The following is a 16842-nucleotide window of genomic DNA, read 5'->3' on the forward strand; positions in this document are numbered from 1 at the left end:
AGTCATTTTTGCATTAACTGTTGTTCCCAAGTCCATTGAAAAAACGAGTAAATTGTCTGGCTTGATGTCTCTGTGGACTATGCCATTGTTGTGTAAATAACTAATTCCCTTTGCCATGTCTAACATGAATTTCACCTTGACTGCCATGCGAGGCGATTGTTCTCTTTTCTTCTTCATCAAGTCATTTAAACTGCCATATTCAGCGAATTCTGTGACCATACAAATTCTGTTTGGAATAAATACAGCACCATAGAAGTGAACTAAATACTCACACCTGAATTTGTCCAACATTGAAACCTCCTTTTCAAATTCATGAACTTTCGCTTCGTCATTACACCCTTCTCGCAATTTCTTGATTGCCACTTTGTGTCCTCTGAACTCACCCAAATAAACAATTCCAAATGAACCCTCTCCAAGCTTTTTCTCTTCTTTTAACTCGTGGTAATCAAGTCGTGTTGTCATTTGTGTCTTCGCGTTGATTGTGATATTTTCTGTCATTTCAACACCTTTTTTAATATCAAGACCAACACAAACAATCTTCTCCTTAATGATACAAGAGCAAAGCGGCGTTATAAATATTTCAAATTCACACGCTTCTCCACTCTTCAAATTTACCAAAGCGGGTTCGGTGCGTATTGTGTAGTAATCACACCCTTTCATCACACTGAATTGAATTTTCATTGGATTTTTAGATTTGTTCCCAACACACAACAATTCGCGAGTTTCTTTGTTGACAGGGATTTCATTATTTGCATTGTTTTCATCAATGAATATTATTTTTTCTTTGTTAGACACAAGCCAGTCGTTCACTTTTTCAAATATGACATTGGAGCGCTTCATTTTAAATACACAAACGTTCAACATTTTCTTCTCCTCTTTGTTGTGTAAATACAACAAGTATATTCCAACAATTGACAACGCTGTTATAATTACTATTATTATCACAAACACAACCGGAAGACCAATGGCCAATCCCAAATTCACTTTGTTTGAACAAGAAAGACCATCATCACTCGGCTTCTTGCCTTCGACACACATTGAACACAACCCTCTTTTCGCTTCAATACAAAACTCAATTTGAGAAAAATGACCACAAGTCGAGTTGATAAAAACATTGTCATTTTGACATTCGTTGCATGTGTATTGGTTTAAACATAAAGAGCAGTTGTTCATACACGTTTTGCAACGAGGGACATTGGAGTCAATGTAATACCCATTATCACATTTCTTACACCCAAACGGTGTTTTTTCTAAACACCCAACCAAACTTGAATAATTTTGACACACCAACGATTCTGATGGTATTAAAAAGAATTCTGGTTTACATGTTATACAGGAATTGAGATCTTTACAAACAGTACACGAATAGTGGCAAGCATCACAATCACTTTGTTTTCTGTAATACCCTTCTTGGCAAATTGCACACCCAACCATGTTTGGCATTTCTTTTTTACACTTGAGGAAAAAGTCTTCTGTTAATTCACATTTGTTGTCTTTATTCAAGAACTCCAATATGGGACGACAAGACAAACAATAAGTTGCATTGAAACATGTTGTACAACCATTTTCACATTTATGGCAAGTACCATTGGATCTGTAATATCCATTAAAACAGGAAATACACCCTTTTGTTGTTTTAATGTTACACCCATCGCTTGCATTTTCATCTCGTTTAAGTTGGTTAGTTGCTTTGCAAGATCCATTGGTTAAAACAAATCCTTCATTGCATTCAAATGCAACGGGTGTCTTAACAGAAATAGATTTCATTGCGTATTTGATGTTGTTGCCTATTACTTCACAATATTCTGCTTTAACAATAATCTCGTCAACTCGCATGAATGATATTTCACACTTCAAACATTTATTTAAGTGCGATTTTTGACAACTGAAATATTCTTTTGTTTTACATTCGTTAGTTGTTGTTAAAAGATATTCTTCCACACAAACAATACATTGATCATTTTTACAAAATGAACATTTTTCCACAACACAATTTTTGCAAGTGTTTTCAATAATTGAATCTCTGTTTGAAACGCAACTTACACAATCGTTACCATCGATTGATTCACATTTATCATTAATAAAACACTTATCTTCTTTAACGTTGATAACAAATAAACCACCACATTGAAGTCCATGTATTTCTGAATTTACCATTTTACATTTGACACCGCTTGTTTGATCATCTTGACATTCATGACACGAATTGTTATTATCAAGATATTGGCTTTCCTTACATTTAAATATAACATTGTTGTCATACAAATAATCTTTGTTGTTCTCTTCACATATTCCATTTAAGTTAACGTTAGAATGTTTGTTACATTGAATACATTTTGTTGATGTTTTATCTTTGTGATAATATTTACAAATTGACTCCTCGCAGTTCCCTGTTGTTGTGATTCCATTCTCGCAATCTTCACATGTGTTTTTCGAGTTTGTTTTGCACAATTCATTGTGTTCAAAAGGTTTACACATTTTATTTTGTAAATAAAATTCATTTTGACATTTTAGGCATTCGTTTTGTCCGTTTTGAATTTCACAATTTTTGGTGTTATTCACACATTCGTTTCCAATAAAAGTGGTATTAATTCCACATTTGATACAATTTCCATTAACAGTTACAAATGGTGGGAAACACTCTTCACATCTTATTCCGAAATTTATTATATTTCGACACAATTTACAATTGGGTGAATATTTGTAACATTCATCACAAGTGCTCGAAGTGTTTTGGTAAAGGTGGCTTGGGCATTCACATAAATTGTCAACGACAATGAATGTATCTTTACAAGAAGTGCACTGATTTTTGTTGGTTTGGCTACAAGATAAACAATTTGGAATTGTATCACATGGAGAACAACGTTTTTCATCTGGAAAATACCCAAAAATGCATTTTTGACATCCATTCACAGCATCACATGTGTTATTTTCACAATTTTCATCACATAATACACATCGATTCTCATCAAAATATTTTCCTTTTTCGCATGTTAAACAACCATTTGAAAGATTATTTGAACATGTCAAACAAGTTTCATGACATAAAGAACATATTTTGTTATTAACAAAATAGTGTTGGTTGCATTGGGTGCATCCGGTGGTATTTAAACATTTGTTTAGAGCACAATTTGTATCACATAAAATACACTGTCTTCCAACCAAATAACTTACTTTGTCTGTACATGATAGGCAGCCCGAACTTGAACCATTATCACATGTTAGACATTTTTCGTGACATTCAAAACAAGTCATATTGTTTTTATAATAGCCATTTTTACATTCAGTACAACCATTGATTGGATCACATTTGTTTACAGAACAGAAAGAACTACACTTTAAACACTTTGCATTTTGAAGATAGAATTCTTGATTACAAGAAAGACAATTTATACTTTGAGAAGAACATGTTTTACAATTTCCATTACATTGAGAACATCTTTTGTTTTCAATAAAAAACCCATCTGGACACAATGTACAGCCATTAACAACATCACAATGGTTTGTGCAATGTGTATCGCAAACGGAACAATATATACCATTTCTATATGTTCCACTTGCACAAGTCAAACAATTGTTTTCGTTTGAACCGGAACATGTAGCACATGATGTATGGCACGGTGAACACATATTGTCATTGACATAGTATTTTTCCTTACACTCTGTGCATCCAGTATTATTAACACACTTTTTATCCACACAATTTAAATCACACTGCTTACATGTTCCGTCTTTTACGAAGTAATTTGCGACACAACTTTCACATTGATTGTATGCAGGTCCAGAACATTTTATACAATTTGGTGTGCATGGACCACATTTTTTTCCCTCAACATAATAAGTATTACTACATGAAGTACATCCATTTTGTAGACAAATAAGACAATTAACATCACAAAGTGAACAACCTTTATTGTCTTTGTAATAATTAATCCAACATTCAGTACATCCATCATAACTGTTACAACTCGAACAAAATTGACAAAATAAACAAATTCCATTATCTAAGTAAAAATTGGGATAACAATATGTGCAAATTTCATAAGAGTTGCATATTTTGCAATTTGCGCTACAAGTTTCTCGTTTTAAAGTACCACCAACATGATATCCATTCAAATAAGAAGAACAAATTGATGGATCTGAATCACAACGTTTACACTTGGGGTTTGAACATCGTTCACAAGTTTTTGAAGTATTTGAGTAATAATATCGATCATTGCATACAATACAACTACTTGAATTTCCAAATGAACATAATTTGCAATTTGCAATGTTACAATTATAAGTTTTGTTTGTTTTTTTCTTTTGTAATAGATCTTCAACTTTAATCATTTTTGAAACTGTACCAAACTTGAATGTAACATTTATTCCGTTTGGAAGTCCTACAACAAGCTCTGTTTCTGTTGCACATTTTATTAATAAATTAATGTCATCTTCGCCAAGTGAAATGAAAGAACCTTCGATACTCCATTGAAATAAAGTAGAGCACTCTTCATTTTTATTGACACATGTTATTTCTCCATCTTCTTTGCACCACTTAATACCAAAAGAAATAATGAAAAGAGCAAACAGTATCATGAATACAATGTGTTTGAATATGAAGATTTTCTAAGTAAAGCATAGTGTACCTTTGAAGTATTGATTTTGCTTTTAAAAATAATCAAATCAAGCTATTTTTATGTTTTTAACATGTTTATCGAAACATTACTTTTTAAAAAATACCCAAACTTAACAATACCAATTCACAATCAAATAAAAAATTTACCAACATGGTAAGTATATTTTTTGTGATTTAAAAAAAACAAAACCTGTAAACAATCAAATATTATTTATTATTATCCAATTACCTATTTCTTTTAATAAAAATAATTATATAATTATTTATGTTTTTTTTCTTATTTAAACATTTGCTTCAATTATAATATTGTTTCAGCCTATGAAACAGTGATGTTTATAAAATAAAACTCATATTGATCAAATGTGACGTTTTTACAAATCACCCAAGATTATATTGTTTATTATGATACACATACTATACGTTATGGTATAAATAAAATATGAAAGGTATAAAAATACAAACGACATTAATAAAAATGGAAATGACTAAAAACACAAATTGTCACAAAAATTATTTAATTCCTCATTACAAAATTTTTATTTTAATTTCAAACATGTTTATCAATATTTTTATTTCAATTAATGAGTGAAAAATTAAGTTTTATTTTAAGAAAAAAATATTAAATTTGAATTTGGAAACCAATTATTATTATTCTTCACCAATATTTTGACCAATTTTATATATTTATTAATATCATCTAGTTTATATTTGGATTGTTAAATACAAAGATATAATATTTTTTAGTATAATAACTAAATAAATTAAAAATATTCAAAATAACTTTTTTCTTAACATTTGAAATAACACCCTTATTTTTGTTTTGGCCTGTTTTTATAGGGATATTACAGATCCCAGAAAAACCGACCGGCGAAGAAAAACTGTCCGGCAAACTATAAAAATGGTTTCTGAAAACTATTTAATAGTTTTTTCAATAAAAATTTTGAAAAAAAAGACAAAAAACAAAAAAAATACAATATACTATAAATTATTCTATGCCGGTCGGTTTTTCTGTGCCGGTATGTTTTTCTGGGATCTGTAATTCAATTTTTGATGATTATTATTTTTGGCTTGTGTACTATTTATGCACATATCATAAACTTTAAAAAAACGGAAATTTATTTAATAAAATAAAAATTTCCCAATTTTTAGACCACTTAAATTATGTTTAATGTTATTTAAAGTGTTAACAAAGTAATAATAACATTTATTTCTTGTAATTTTCTTTTTAATTAATTTACTAAATTGATGTTGGAAAAAAAATATAAAAATATATCATATGAATAAAACAAAAAACTATCAAACTTTAATTAAAAGAGCATATAACAATTTTTAAATCATACTAGACAAAAAAGAAAAAAAATCCAAATAATGTTTTTACATAAATAAAAAAACAAATTAAAAAATAAATAAAAATTTTCGATAAAAATGATTTATTATTCATTTAATAAATAAAAAACCATTTAAAAATATAATAAACAAACAACTACTAATTATTATTGGTTTCTTTCCACACAAAAAAACGAAGATTACAATCTCAGAGAGAAACATCTACAAATAAAAACTTAATTTCAGATGTCTTCTCTTCCTACCGACAACATCGACGAACTTCAACCCAAACGAGACGATACAAAATACTCCAAACCCACACTAGAACTAGACGATTATTCCAAATATAACACAGATGAACCAGATCACACAACACAGAAAACGTACATTCTATTTGGTGCTGGATTCTTTTTCCCGCCAATCTTTATTTATATTTTTATTAAAAAATTACTTACCAAAGACCCGTTTGAAATTGTGTGGGGGTGGATCTCACTCGCGGCTTTTTGGTTTGAATTATCTTTAATTCCTCTCCTTCTTTTCGTCTCACATCTTGATGGTTTCAGATAATTGTCATTTTTTTACATTTTTGCTTTTGTGTGGAGATGTTTTTCCTTAAGATTTTTTTGAGCGAGAAGATTATAGTTTTTGGAACAAAAGCAAACAAAAAGAAATGTGAGATGAATGTGGTGGAATGAAAGAACAGAATAGCGATAAAAATTGTAATAAAGACAAAAGCAGAAAACAGACATCAAATTTCTAATACGTGAGGAAGTAATGTGCTTTAAAACACCATGTTTGAAATTCTAAAGTTTCCATCATACACCGCTCAATGTCCTTCTCTGAGGGACTGCTAGGCAGTTGCTGAATGTTAGGCGGGTTCCCTATTTTAAGAAAAAGGCTCTTCAACTTATCATCGTCAAGTCCTTCTAAAGGCGACTTTATCCCTTCAAAAGAACTGTCAAATATCGGGTTTTCATTCTTCTGATTCCGTTTCACTATCTCGTCAGTGCGGAAAACCTGCTTTAGTGCGTGATTTGTCCCGCCATCTATAAACATTTTGTAGTAATCGTCCGCACGGTATATGATGGACACCGGTATTTTTTCAGACATGGAACTGATGAACATTGTCAACTCGATGTCGTCGATGTATTTCAATATGTTCTCGTGTTGCACCATCACAATTGCGGCGGCAATAAAGAAATGAAAATTGTGTGTCGGGTATGCAACAATCGCCTTGGTGTTATTTATAATTGTATATTAAAAACAACAAACATCCCACACTCTGAGTATCTCTTCTCTGTTAAAGTCTCTCTTGAACAGAACCACCATCCACGGCACGACAAACCTGAATTTAATCGTCGTCGATTTCGAAATCAACTCGTGCAGTTTCGGATCGAAGAAGTGGAGAATTTCAGAAAACGAATCAACACTATTTTTACCATCTTTTTCCCACATCGGCGCGACTAAAAACATGATGTTGACGAACAAAGAGAACATTCTTGGTTCATCGGTTGTAACTTGTGCAATGACTATGAGGATGTCACTCATCCCCTGTGAATAACCCATATCAACATGAGATGCGCAGTATGCTCTTAAAACTCGAAAAATGGCTGCAAAAAGTGGCTCCCCTTTTTTGAGATAAACGCCACCAATTTCTGTTCGCGGAAGATCCTTTTCGATTTGTTCGCAGCACCTTTTCCAGTCCTCTGACCGCATTGAATCAAAATGGGACGCGATGAGTAGTGATGGTATGTAAAGTTCTTTGTAGTTGTTCACAAAACAGCGCTCCCAAGCTAACAACCTCACCGACTCTGTTGCTCCACACATTAGCAAATTCTTTCTTACCGACATGATAGGTGTTGTTGGTGTTATCAGAGACTCGTCAGCCTGAAACGAATCAATGTCAGAAAGAATAGACCAGTCTGCTCCTTCCACTTTTGTGATATTTTTTGGTGAATTTAGAGGTGAAAGTGATGGCTTTGGTGATGTACTCGGCGACACAGGCTGTGTACCCAGGAAAACGGTTTTTCGTCTTTCCAAGGTGAATAATTTTGGGAAGAACGTTTTTTCTGAACGATCACTTTTCTCGGCTTTTTCATTTTTGTTGTCACGGTCTGTCTTTGGTAAGTTTTCGACTTGAATTGGTTGAATGGAGTCGACTGACTTTGTTTTTGTGTAGGGTACTGTTGCCTCCGACTTATGAAGTCCATTAATTTTCAACCCTTCGACAAAGTGGTTTCGCATGGGAATTGAATTAAAAGTGAGATTGACAGGGTTGTTGCGTTCAGAATACCAAAAGTCAAATTTAGCATCATTATTTTGTTCGTGCGACAAGTTGTTGACAAAAATGCTTGTGAACAAAAAATAGAACGCGTTTTTTGTGTTGGTAGTGTTGTCTGGGACAAATTTGAGTTTCGCAATTCCGTCGTTTGATATAATACTGAGCGACCCAATATAGCATTCATCCTCTTTGTGGAGGGTCACATTGTAGAATGAGGAGAATACTGTTTCAACTCTCCCACGAGACGAACTTGTGCTTAATGATCTATTCCTCCACATTTCAATTTTTAGATTGTTAATCGAACACTCAAAAATTTGAATTTTGGTGTTTATGCCGTTTTGTTTCCTTTTGTTTCGAACATTGAACTAAAGTCGTATAATTTGGTTGACGATAATTAAAGTTGATGAATTTATTTGTATAGAAAAGAAGTTTAGAAACTTGTTTTTGAAAAATTAATTAATTTTTCATAAAATATCATATAAATTGATAAATTATACATATATTATTATCAAATCAAAATAATTATAATTTACAGTTGTAGTTTATTTTGTAATTTATTTTGATATGTATTATTTAATATTATAATTATATTACCATACATATAGTTAAAAATAGAATAAATGTTATTACAAATTCAAATTCAAATAAAAAAAAATAGTCTTAAAAGAGTCAAAACATAAGAATAATAAGAAATAAATAAATAATAAACTTTACTATAATGTAGTGTCACATATAGAAAAATTGTTGATTTTTTCCAACTTGTGAAAAAGTGTGAGTAAAGTTGTTTTGTCAAAAGACGGAATAATTATATTTGTAACAGTATTCCCACTGAATACATCTAATTTTTTGTAATCAAATTCTCCTGTGACAATTTGAGTTATTGCAATTTCATCTCTATTTGGTATTTCAAAGTTTGAAAGGTCAAATGAAAATTTGTGAATTGATTTAGAAATATAAAGCTGTTTAAACTCACACTTCACAAGCTCAATACATTTAATGTTAATACCTCGTAAATCCAAAAACTGTTGTTGAACATTTTCAATAATTAATTGTTCTGTATGGTTGAATTTCACAACCATATTATTCATCTTTAAAACATTCAAATTGTTCAAACCACACAAAGAAATGTTTGTTTTGAAGTGTTTTTCAAATGAGAGTTCGAGTTTGGTCAGGTTGATACATTTCTTGATTTGATTCAACAACGCGTCATTCTCCAAATGCACTGAAAGATCAATCAATGTATTTGGTAACACAAACGACTTCAATTCATCACACTTTAAATATGTAAGATTTGTTAACAACTCAAAGTTAAAAAGGTCACACGTGTCAATAACCTTCACATCACTTTTTAAAATGATTTTCTTCAAAGTAATCATTTTATTAATACCAGACAAAACTCTTCCTCTGCACTCCAATTCACAAAGTTCAAAATTACCGACACAGTGTAATTCTGGTTCATGTGAAATGGTAGTTAAAAATTGTACCGTAGTTGGCAACACGTCAATAGAATTTGTTGTCATTACTTTTAGTAAATTAGTCATTTTACCACTTTCTTTGAATACCTCAAAGTTTATCACTTTTTGTTTGTTGTTGATTTGTAAAACGTTGAGGTGTGGCACCTTTGAAATATCAAATAGTTTGTTTGTTGTATTCATTTGATTTGAAAAGAAAAGTCTATAAGGGAGATATTGTTTGTTGAGATATTCCAAATCGAATGGTAACGATGTATTGATTATTAAACCATTTTTAGATAAACAAATTTCCTTTGATAATTTTTCTGTTATTTGAGTGTCATACACAAAAGTCGCCTTTTTCTTTATTTCGAGTGGTATTTCAAAAGTCGTTGCAGTTTTAATCACAAAAATGAGAGTTTTTATTCTTTTTAGTATTGTTATAAAATGGTGTGCAATTTTTACATTCATTTCAAAGAAAGCACCTGGCTCTGAAAGTCTTAAAATCACTTTATTGTATACTCCACTTTCATCAAAAAAACACGAAAAGTCGAAGTCACAATTTAAAATATCCAAGTCAACAGTGCTTAAATTTGGTAAACTTTTCATTACACTTTTGTACTTGAATTGATCTGTGTGTTCATCAAACTCAATGGATGAGCCTTTGATTTTGATTATTTTGTTTAATACATTTGAACTCAATTTAGATACCATAAATGGCATATCTACTAAGAAACACTCAGACAGTGAAATTCGTGTGTCATTTCTTGATAAGAACAATTGATCAAGAAATTCAGACGAATTGATTAACGTGCTCATCTCGAGTTCAAAAGTCGTTGCCTTTGGACATAAGTCTATAATGACTGGGTCAAATAACATTTCTGTTATTTGGCTAAAATTGGACATATCTTTTAAGTCGTCTTTCTCATGTTTTTTGCGCTTGGGGACAAGACGGAGAACTTGAAACGATTCAAAACATGACTTACTCACTTTTATAAACTTAATACATGTCTCAAGAAAAGGGAGGTATAATCCAACATTTGCTAAATAAACTTTTTCAAGTCTCATTTGATTATATTTAGTTTTTTTTTAATAATTAAAACAATAAAAAATACTTACTTGGTATAGTTCATTTAAAACAATATTTTCACAAAATATTGTTTTCTTTTGAATCTAATATCAAACTATATTTTTTTATTTTAAGAATATTAAAAAAATCAATTAAAGTTAATTATTTAAAAGAATACCAATTGTAAAACCTCAAAAAACCATTGAACATATTTCAAGTAGTCTAAAAACGGGAAATCTGGAGTTTATTAGATATTTAACCAGTTTTTTAAAAGTTTATTATTAACATTCAATTACATAAGTCAAAACGGGAAAACCATCAAAAAAGGACAATATATCCCATATAAACAAATTTAATAATAAACTTGAATGTTAAAATCAGTGATAATAACTTGAAAGTGAAATAACAAAATATAATGACAAAAAAAGCCATTGAAATAAAAAGAAAATCGCACAAAACCACCAAAATATTTTTATATGTTTTTGCCAAATTATTAAATGTCGCAATGGCATTTTATCAGTTTTTTACACACTTTTTTTGCGATTTCCTTATTGTAATAAATTATGGTTTGTTTCTGTGTGTCTGAACTATACCCTATCCATAAAAAAAGTTGATGACGAATTTGCTTTATTCAAACAGTATCTTACTATTTCCCAAAAATTGCAATTTGATTTCAAAAGTCATATTAAATATTGTTATTTAATTATAAATTAAATTATATAACAATTGTATTTTTTTGGTTGGGAGAGATAAAGCATTCGAACTTTTTTTTTCCAATCATTAAATCATCTTATAGTGAACCAAAACCGCTTTCTCATGTAATATTTTATTCAAGAATATGCATTTTTAGTTTATTTTTTTTTGCAAGTTTCTGCGAAATCACCACGAAACAAAAGTTTTTTGCGGTTTTATTGCCCCGCAATCCCGCAAAACAGCCATATTTATTCAAATTATTAAATGACAATTCTATTATTATTCTTATTAATAGATAATAAACAATTAATAGGTTCATTTCCCGTTTTTTGATGACAATATAGATTGTAAACTTTTGGTTTAGGTCTTTTTTAAATTTGAAGTTGACATTCGCTATTAATAACTTATAATTAAATAATAATGAAACTGTTATTAAAATAATCCATATTTTTTTCCGTTAATTATTGTTTTGAGTAATAAATTTAATAAGAACAATTGTTTGTATAAAAAAACCGGAAGTATATTATAGTAAAATTCTAATACCATTATAATTAGAAAAAACCCCGATGTAAGAAACCCGAGTCATTGTACTATTTTAGGCGGAATTCTTTTTTGTATATCATTTCGCATTTATTCAACACAATTCGGGGCGAATAAAGCCCCGAAATAATCCAACAAATTAACTTGTTATTATCCTAACGATTTTATCGCCCAAAGCCATAATTATCGTTTTTGAAAAGTGAAAGTTACTTTCGAGTGGGGAATCATCTAGAAAATGTAAATAATGCAATATCATATTGACGTTCAGAAAGTACAGCGTATATCAGACACATCCGTCGAGATCTTATTGTTAGTCTCTTCTCAATACTCCCACCGGACTCAGTTACACATGTTTTTATCGCCCAACTCATCGCTTCTGAGTTTTTTTGATGTGCTTCAGTCCCAGTTGATCAAAAACAATTTGATCGCAACTAACAATGTTATTCAATACAAACAGTTTGGACCACCACTCCAAACCCCACTCTTCACTTTATTAGAGCAATTCACATCTATTGATATCATGTCCGAAGATAAGTACCTCCTTTCCGAAAAAAAGGAAGTCAAGCATCAAGAAAAGGAAACCCTACAAAAGGATTATAATGTCTCGTGCCACAGATGCAAAACGCGAAGGTCCGAGTGCTACAAATGCACAAAAAACTCAAGACACAAATTCTGCGAGAATTGTATCCTGAAGTATATGTCTCTCGAAACTTTCGCTCAAGACGGCTGCCCCGTGTGTAGAAACCAATGTCAATGCGCCTCATGTAAAAGAAGAGAGCTAAAGAAACTTGGTATCGAAGCAGCAACACCAAAGCGGTAATTATATTTTAGTGATTTGTTTGTACTTTTCGACGTTGAATGGGGAATAGCGGTAATTCGGCGAAAGACTGTTTCGTCTGACTGTCACTTTTTTACACTGTGTAATTTAGGTGCGCTTGTTGTTCGTGGTTTCAAATAACATTTTGGGTCGTAGTGGTGAAAATGTTATTGGGTTGTTGATACTAGAAAGAATGCTTATGTTTTTATATACTGTCGTTTTTCTAATATAAATATAGATTAATTTATTATTAAATATAATTTAGTATTGATTGTCGAGGTATAGGTGACAGAAATGATTGTATAGTAAAAATAGTACTTCCTTATTCATTATAAAAATATAGTAAAAAGATTTGTGTTGACAGAATAAATTTGTTTGGCGAAAAATTGAGAACAAAAAGATCTCTTGGGCAAAAAAAGAGAATAATTATTAATAATAATGGTATTAAAAATGGAAGAATAGAGCAAAAACACTCTATTCTTCCCGTTTCAATGGACCTTTTTCTCCGAGAATGTCACAAATTGATTTCAAGAATGGTAAGGCAAAACAAAATGGTGTTTTATTTTTGATAATAAAAAATATTATAAAGAATAATACAGTATTCTTGTAAAAGCAAAGAAAGCATTTAAAATGTTGTTCACATTTTTTGCACAACCAAAAATACTATGGGTAGAATAAGTTCTTATGTCCACACGTTAGTCCACTTATCACAAAAAAATCATCTCATTGCGAAGTTCAATACAAAATGCAATCTAAAAGAGACGGAAGAGTGATATAAAAAAATCTCAACGGTCTCTGTTGGAATGAAATATCCATAAAAACTGTCAAGAACACAAAAAGAGTATATGAAAGTTGTTTGTGATCAGTACGTATCTCTCTCTATCCCCAAATATCTCTACAGAGATAATATCACTTACACCGGGCGATACGAGAAAAACGCTTCACAAGTCATCTTCGACTGGCCTAACTTCTCGATGGAACTTGTCGCTCCACAAAAAGAAGTCAATTTATATTTCAGGTGCGAAGGTCTGAATCTCCTCACATTCACCTCTGAAGCCCAAGTCACTGTCGAACAGAAACGACAATTCGAAGTGCCTCCAGAGATCTCGGCATACACAATTGCACTTACTCCTTCATACGCAAAGATCTCTATCGTCAACACTACAAATCGGCAAATGACTCTAAAAATTACCAAAATAACAGACTCAAACGACGGCGCTCTTTGTTTCTATGGTGCTGACTGCCAACTTGAGAAAAGTGCCCAATATAACACAACAAAAAAGATTAAGATGCTTGCCGTTGGAGACGAATTGGTCTGTGGAACTGGAGCACGTCCGTTTAAAGCTTGTGCTTGCAGAAAACTGCAAAACGACTCTTCAGCATCATTTGTCTCGTTGTTGGCAAACACTTTTAATATCGAAACACAGACAGTCGCTTTGAAGAAAGTCGGAATTGTTCGAAACAAGAATGAAATTGAGTTTCCAAATGACGAGCAAAACATCTCGACGCTTTTGAAGCAAAATGCTGGAGGAAATAAAGAACAAAATTTCAAATTCGACTCATTTGTTGCTGACATCGTATTACTCGCTGTTGGGTCTAACGACTTCTGGGACGTCGGAGTTCTTAGCTCGAAAACTAAAAATGTCCCAGAACCCAGTTTTAAAATTGTCTCTGACAACGCTCAAGTCCCCAGCGTTGAGAATTCGCCACCATGTGATGAAAAAGAAGTTGTTAAAAGTCCAGAGACTGCAGAAGATGAAGGTGCAAGTAAAATCACACCTGAAACTCCAAAAGAGGAAAGGGCTGTTACATTGAATGAAGATACAACAACTAAAGCAACGACAAATCAGTCGAAGAAAATGGAGCTGCCACAAGAAAGTGTGAAACCTAACTTCCCTAGAGGAGTTCCAACCAAAGTTAACGTCGAAACAATTTCAGAAACGAAATGTTGTAGCATTGTCGACGATTTTATTGTCGACGACGAAAGTGAATTGGACGAAGTCTTCACACAGAAGTGCGAAGACCTTTTGAATGAAATTATATCATTGTATAAAGGAGCCAAAATAGGGGTTGTCATCGGACCAGTGATGGCGCGCGAGGGTGAGAATGGGTGGAAAACGGCGATTGAGAGTGTGAATCGAACGCACAAGGATCAGGTCGTAGCACTTGATTGTCAGTTGTGTTACGACGAGAAAGACAAAGAGTGTTGGGGGTACAGTAGAAATCCGTCTGCGATAGGGTATAAGGCAATGTATCAAAAATTGCTTCCTCAGTTTGAGAAATTGGTCAACTAATTCTTATTAGCTTTTTATGTTTTATGGTTTTTATTTATAATAATAAAATTGTTATTATAAATAATATTTTTATAAAAATTAATACTAATAATTTTTCTAATGCTCTTTCATTAATTATTCAATGCTTCGTCCATCTCGAAAAACTCTTTTATATGTAAACTCAGTTGAACTTTTCAACACACCAGATCTTTTTTCTGTATTGTATAAGAAGACAAGTCATGATAAAGTTTATGATACTTTTTGATGTTCGTGTTTTATTAAGTTTATAACTTTTTATCCTTTTCGGCGTAATTGGAAAGTCTAAAGACCAATGTATTATTTCAGAACTAATCAAAAAGTTTTTGTTTTTGATAGGGAAAGTGGAAAAAGCCAAACAAAGTTAATAAATAACTAAATTAACAAAGCCATCCGAACTATTATAATTAAACTATAAATTTTAATATCAATGTAATACAAGTAATTTCATACAAACACACCTTTTCTTGCACAACAGCAACACCAAAACACGTGATTTAATAGAGGAAACCCTAAAAGTGTTTTAAACAACTGATCGATGAAACAAAGTCTTAAACAGAAATAATATAAAGAAGGTAAAAGAAGCTAAAGAATCAATAAAGGGAATAAATCACAACAAATTAAAGGAAGACACATCCACCACTCTTCTTCTTTTTATTCGATGAATCGTCGTCGTCGTCTTTACCATTTCGGAATTTATACTCGACGTTGTCTTCCTCCCCAATGACCTCCTGAAAATTTGCAAGTGGCGCTGTATCGTCTAACCACGTTTTTGCGTTTGGAAGGTACAATCCAATACCTTCGTCTGGTGGCATATGCAACGCCTCTGCGATAAACTCGATCGACCCCTTTACAGAAAGTTCGCCGTCAACACGAAGCGTTTTGTAGATGACAGGATATGTCTTGGGAAACCTAAGAAATGAGAAATGACATTAACAGAGAAGAAAAAGGGACGATAAATAGGCAAACCTTATTCGCATTGTCACCACTTTAGTCATTCAAAGAACTCCGACTGATTTTGTAGTTGGTTTTTTCCATTTTTCGACGAACAGGCTTTTAAGTAAAAAATAGTAGAAAAGTACTAATACGTAGAATCTATTTTTAACTGTTCTATTTATACGACTTTTAGAGTTTCAGTTCGCCCGCTTTTTGCGTTGAATCAATGCGAAAAACAATTTTCAAACATCCCATTTTTATAGTTTGCTGTTTTGTTTTGGTTGATTTGCCCGATTATTAAGATTAATAATAGTGTATGTCAATTATTTTTTATTTATTTCAAAGCTTTGTTGTTTATACATTTGATTGGATAGTGATGAGAGAAAAACTAATATTGACAAAAAGTCAAAGTTTGTAACTATTTTTGTTTTGCCGTTTTATTTTAACAAATAACTAAAACATTGGAACGATTGAATCTATTTTATATTAATAATAAATTATTTAATGAAAGAAAAATGTAAATAATAAATTTATTAATTAAATTATTATAAATTGAATATCGATTCAATTTAATATTTTATAAATTATAATATAATTAATATCGATACTTATTAACTTTGAATAAATACAATTTATTTAATATTATATGTATATTTAACTATTGATACAATATAGTTAATTGAATAAGTAAACTAACAATTAATGATTTATTCAATATTAAACATTTTTTTCTAAAATTAGGAAATGAGAAACAGCAAACTGATTTTGTTATTTTGATCTATATTTATTCTAAAACGAAATA

General features: G+C 31.2%; 5 protein-coding genes across 5 annotated transcripts; 2 read left to right on the plus strand and 3 right to left on the minus strand.

The window, feature by feature from the left end:
• Nucleotides 1–45: 45 nt before the first annotated feature.
• Nucleotides 46–4578, minus strand: EIN_084600 (tyrosine kinase, putative; the record flags this gene model as incomplete). Its single annotated transcript, XM_004184566.1, has 1 exon — nucleotides 46–4578. A coding segment is annotated over one exon (4533 nt), but the record flags the coding sequence as incomplete, so codon positions are not given.
• Nucleotides 4579–6700: 2122 nt separating this feature from the next.
• Nucleotides 6701–8503, minus strand: EIN_084610 (hypothetical protein; the record flags this gene model as incomplete). The annotated part of the gene is made up of 2 exons (XM_004184567.1): nucleotides 6701–7177; nucleotides 7217–8503. 2 exons carry the CDS (start codon nucleotides 8501–8503, stop codon nucleotides 6701–6703), a joined length of 1764 nt encoding a protein of 587 aa, XP_004184615.1.
• Nucleotides 8504–12222: 3719 nt separating this feature from the next.
• EIN_084620 (hypothetical protein) lies at nucleotides 12223–12798 on the plus strand (the record flags this gene model as incomplete). The annotated part of the gene is made up of 1 exon (XM_004184568.1): nucleotides 12223–12798. The coding sequence occupies one exon, from the start codon at nucleotides 12223–12225 to the stop codon at nucleotides 12796–12798; it is 576 nt and encodes a 191-aa protein (XP_004184616.1).
• Nucleotides 12799–13640: 842 nt separating this feature from the next.
• On the plus strand, nucleotides 13641–15089 carry EIN_084630 (hypothetical protein; the record flags this gene model as incomplete). The annotated part of the gene is made up of 1 exon (XM_004184569.1): nucleotides 13641–15089. One exon carries the CDS (start codon nucleotides 13641–13643, stop codon nucleotides 15087–15089), a length of 1449 nt encoding a protein of 482 aa, XP_004184617.1.
• Nucleotides 15090–15724: 635 nt separating this feature from the next.
• Nucleotides 15725–16102, minus strand: EIN_084640 (hypothetical protein; the record flags this gene model as incomplete). The annotated part of the gene is made up of 2 exons (XM_004184570.1): nucleotides 15725–16016; nucleotides 16074–16102. The coding sequence occupies 2 exons, from the start codon at nucleotides 16100–16102 to the stop codon at nucleotides 15725–15727; spliced, it is 321 nt and encodes a 106-aa protein (XP_004184618.1).
• Between the last annotated feature and the right edge of the window lie 740 nt (nucleotides 16103–16842).

Source organism: Entamoeba invadens (assembly GCF_000330505.1).
Source record: "Entamoeba invadens IP1 unplaced genomic scaffold scaff_1105074725643, whole genome shotgun sequence".
NCBI lineage: Eukaryota > Evosea > Mastigamoebida > Endamoebidae > Entamoeba > Entamoeba invadens.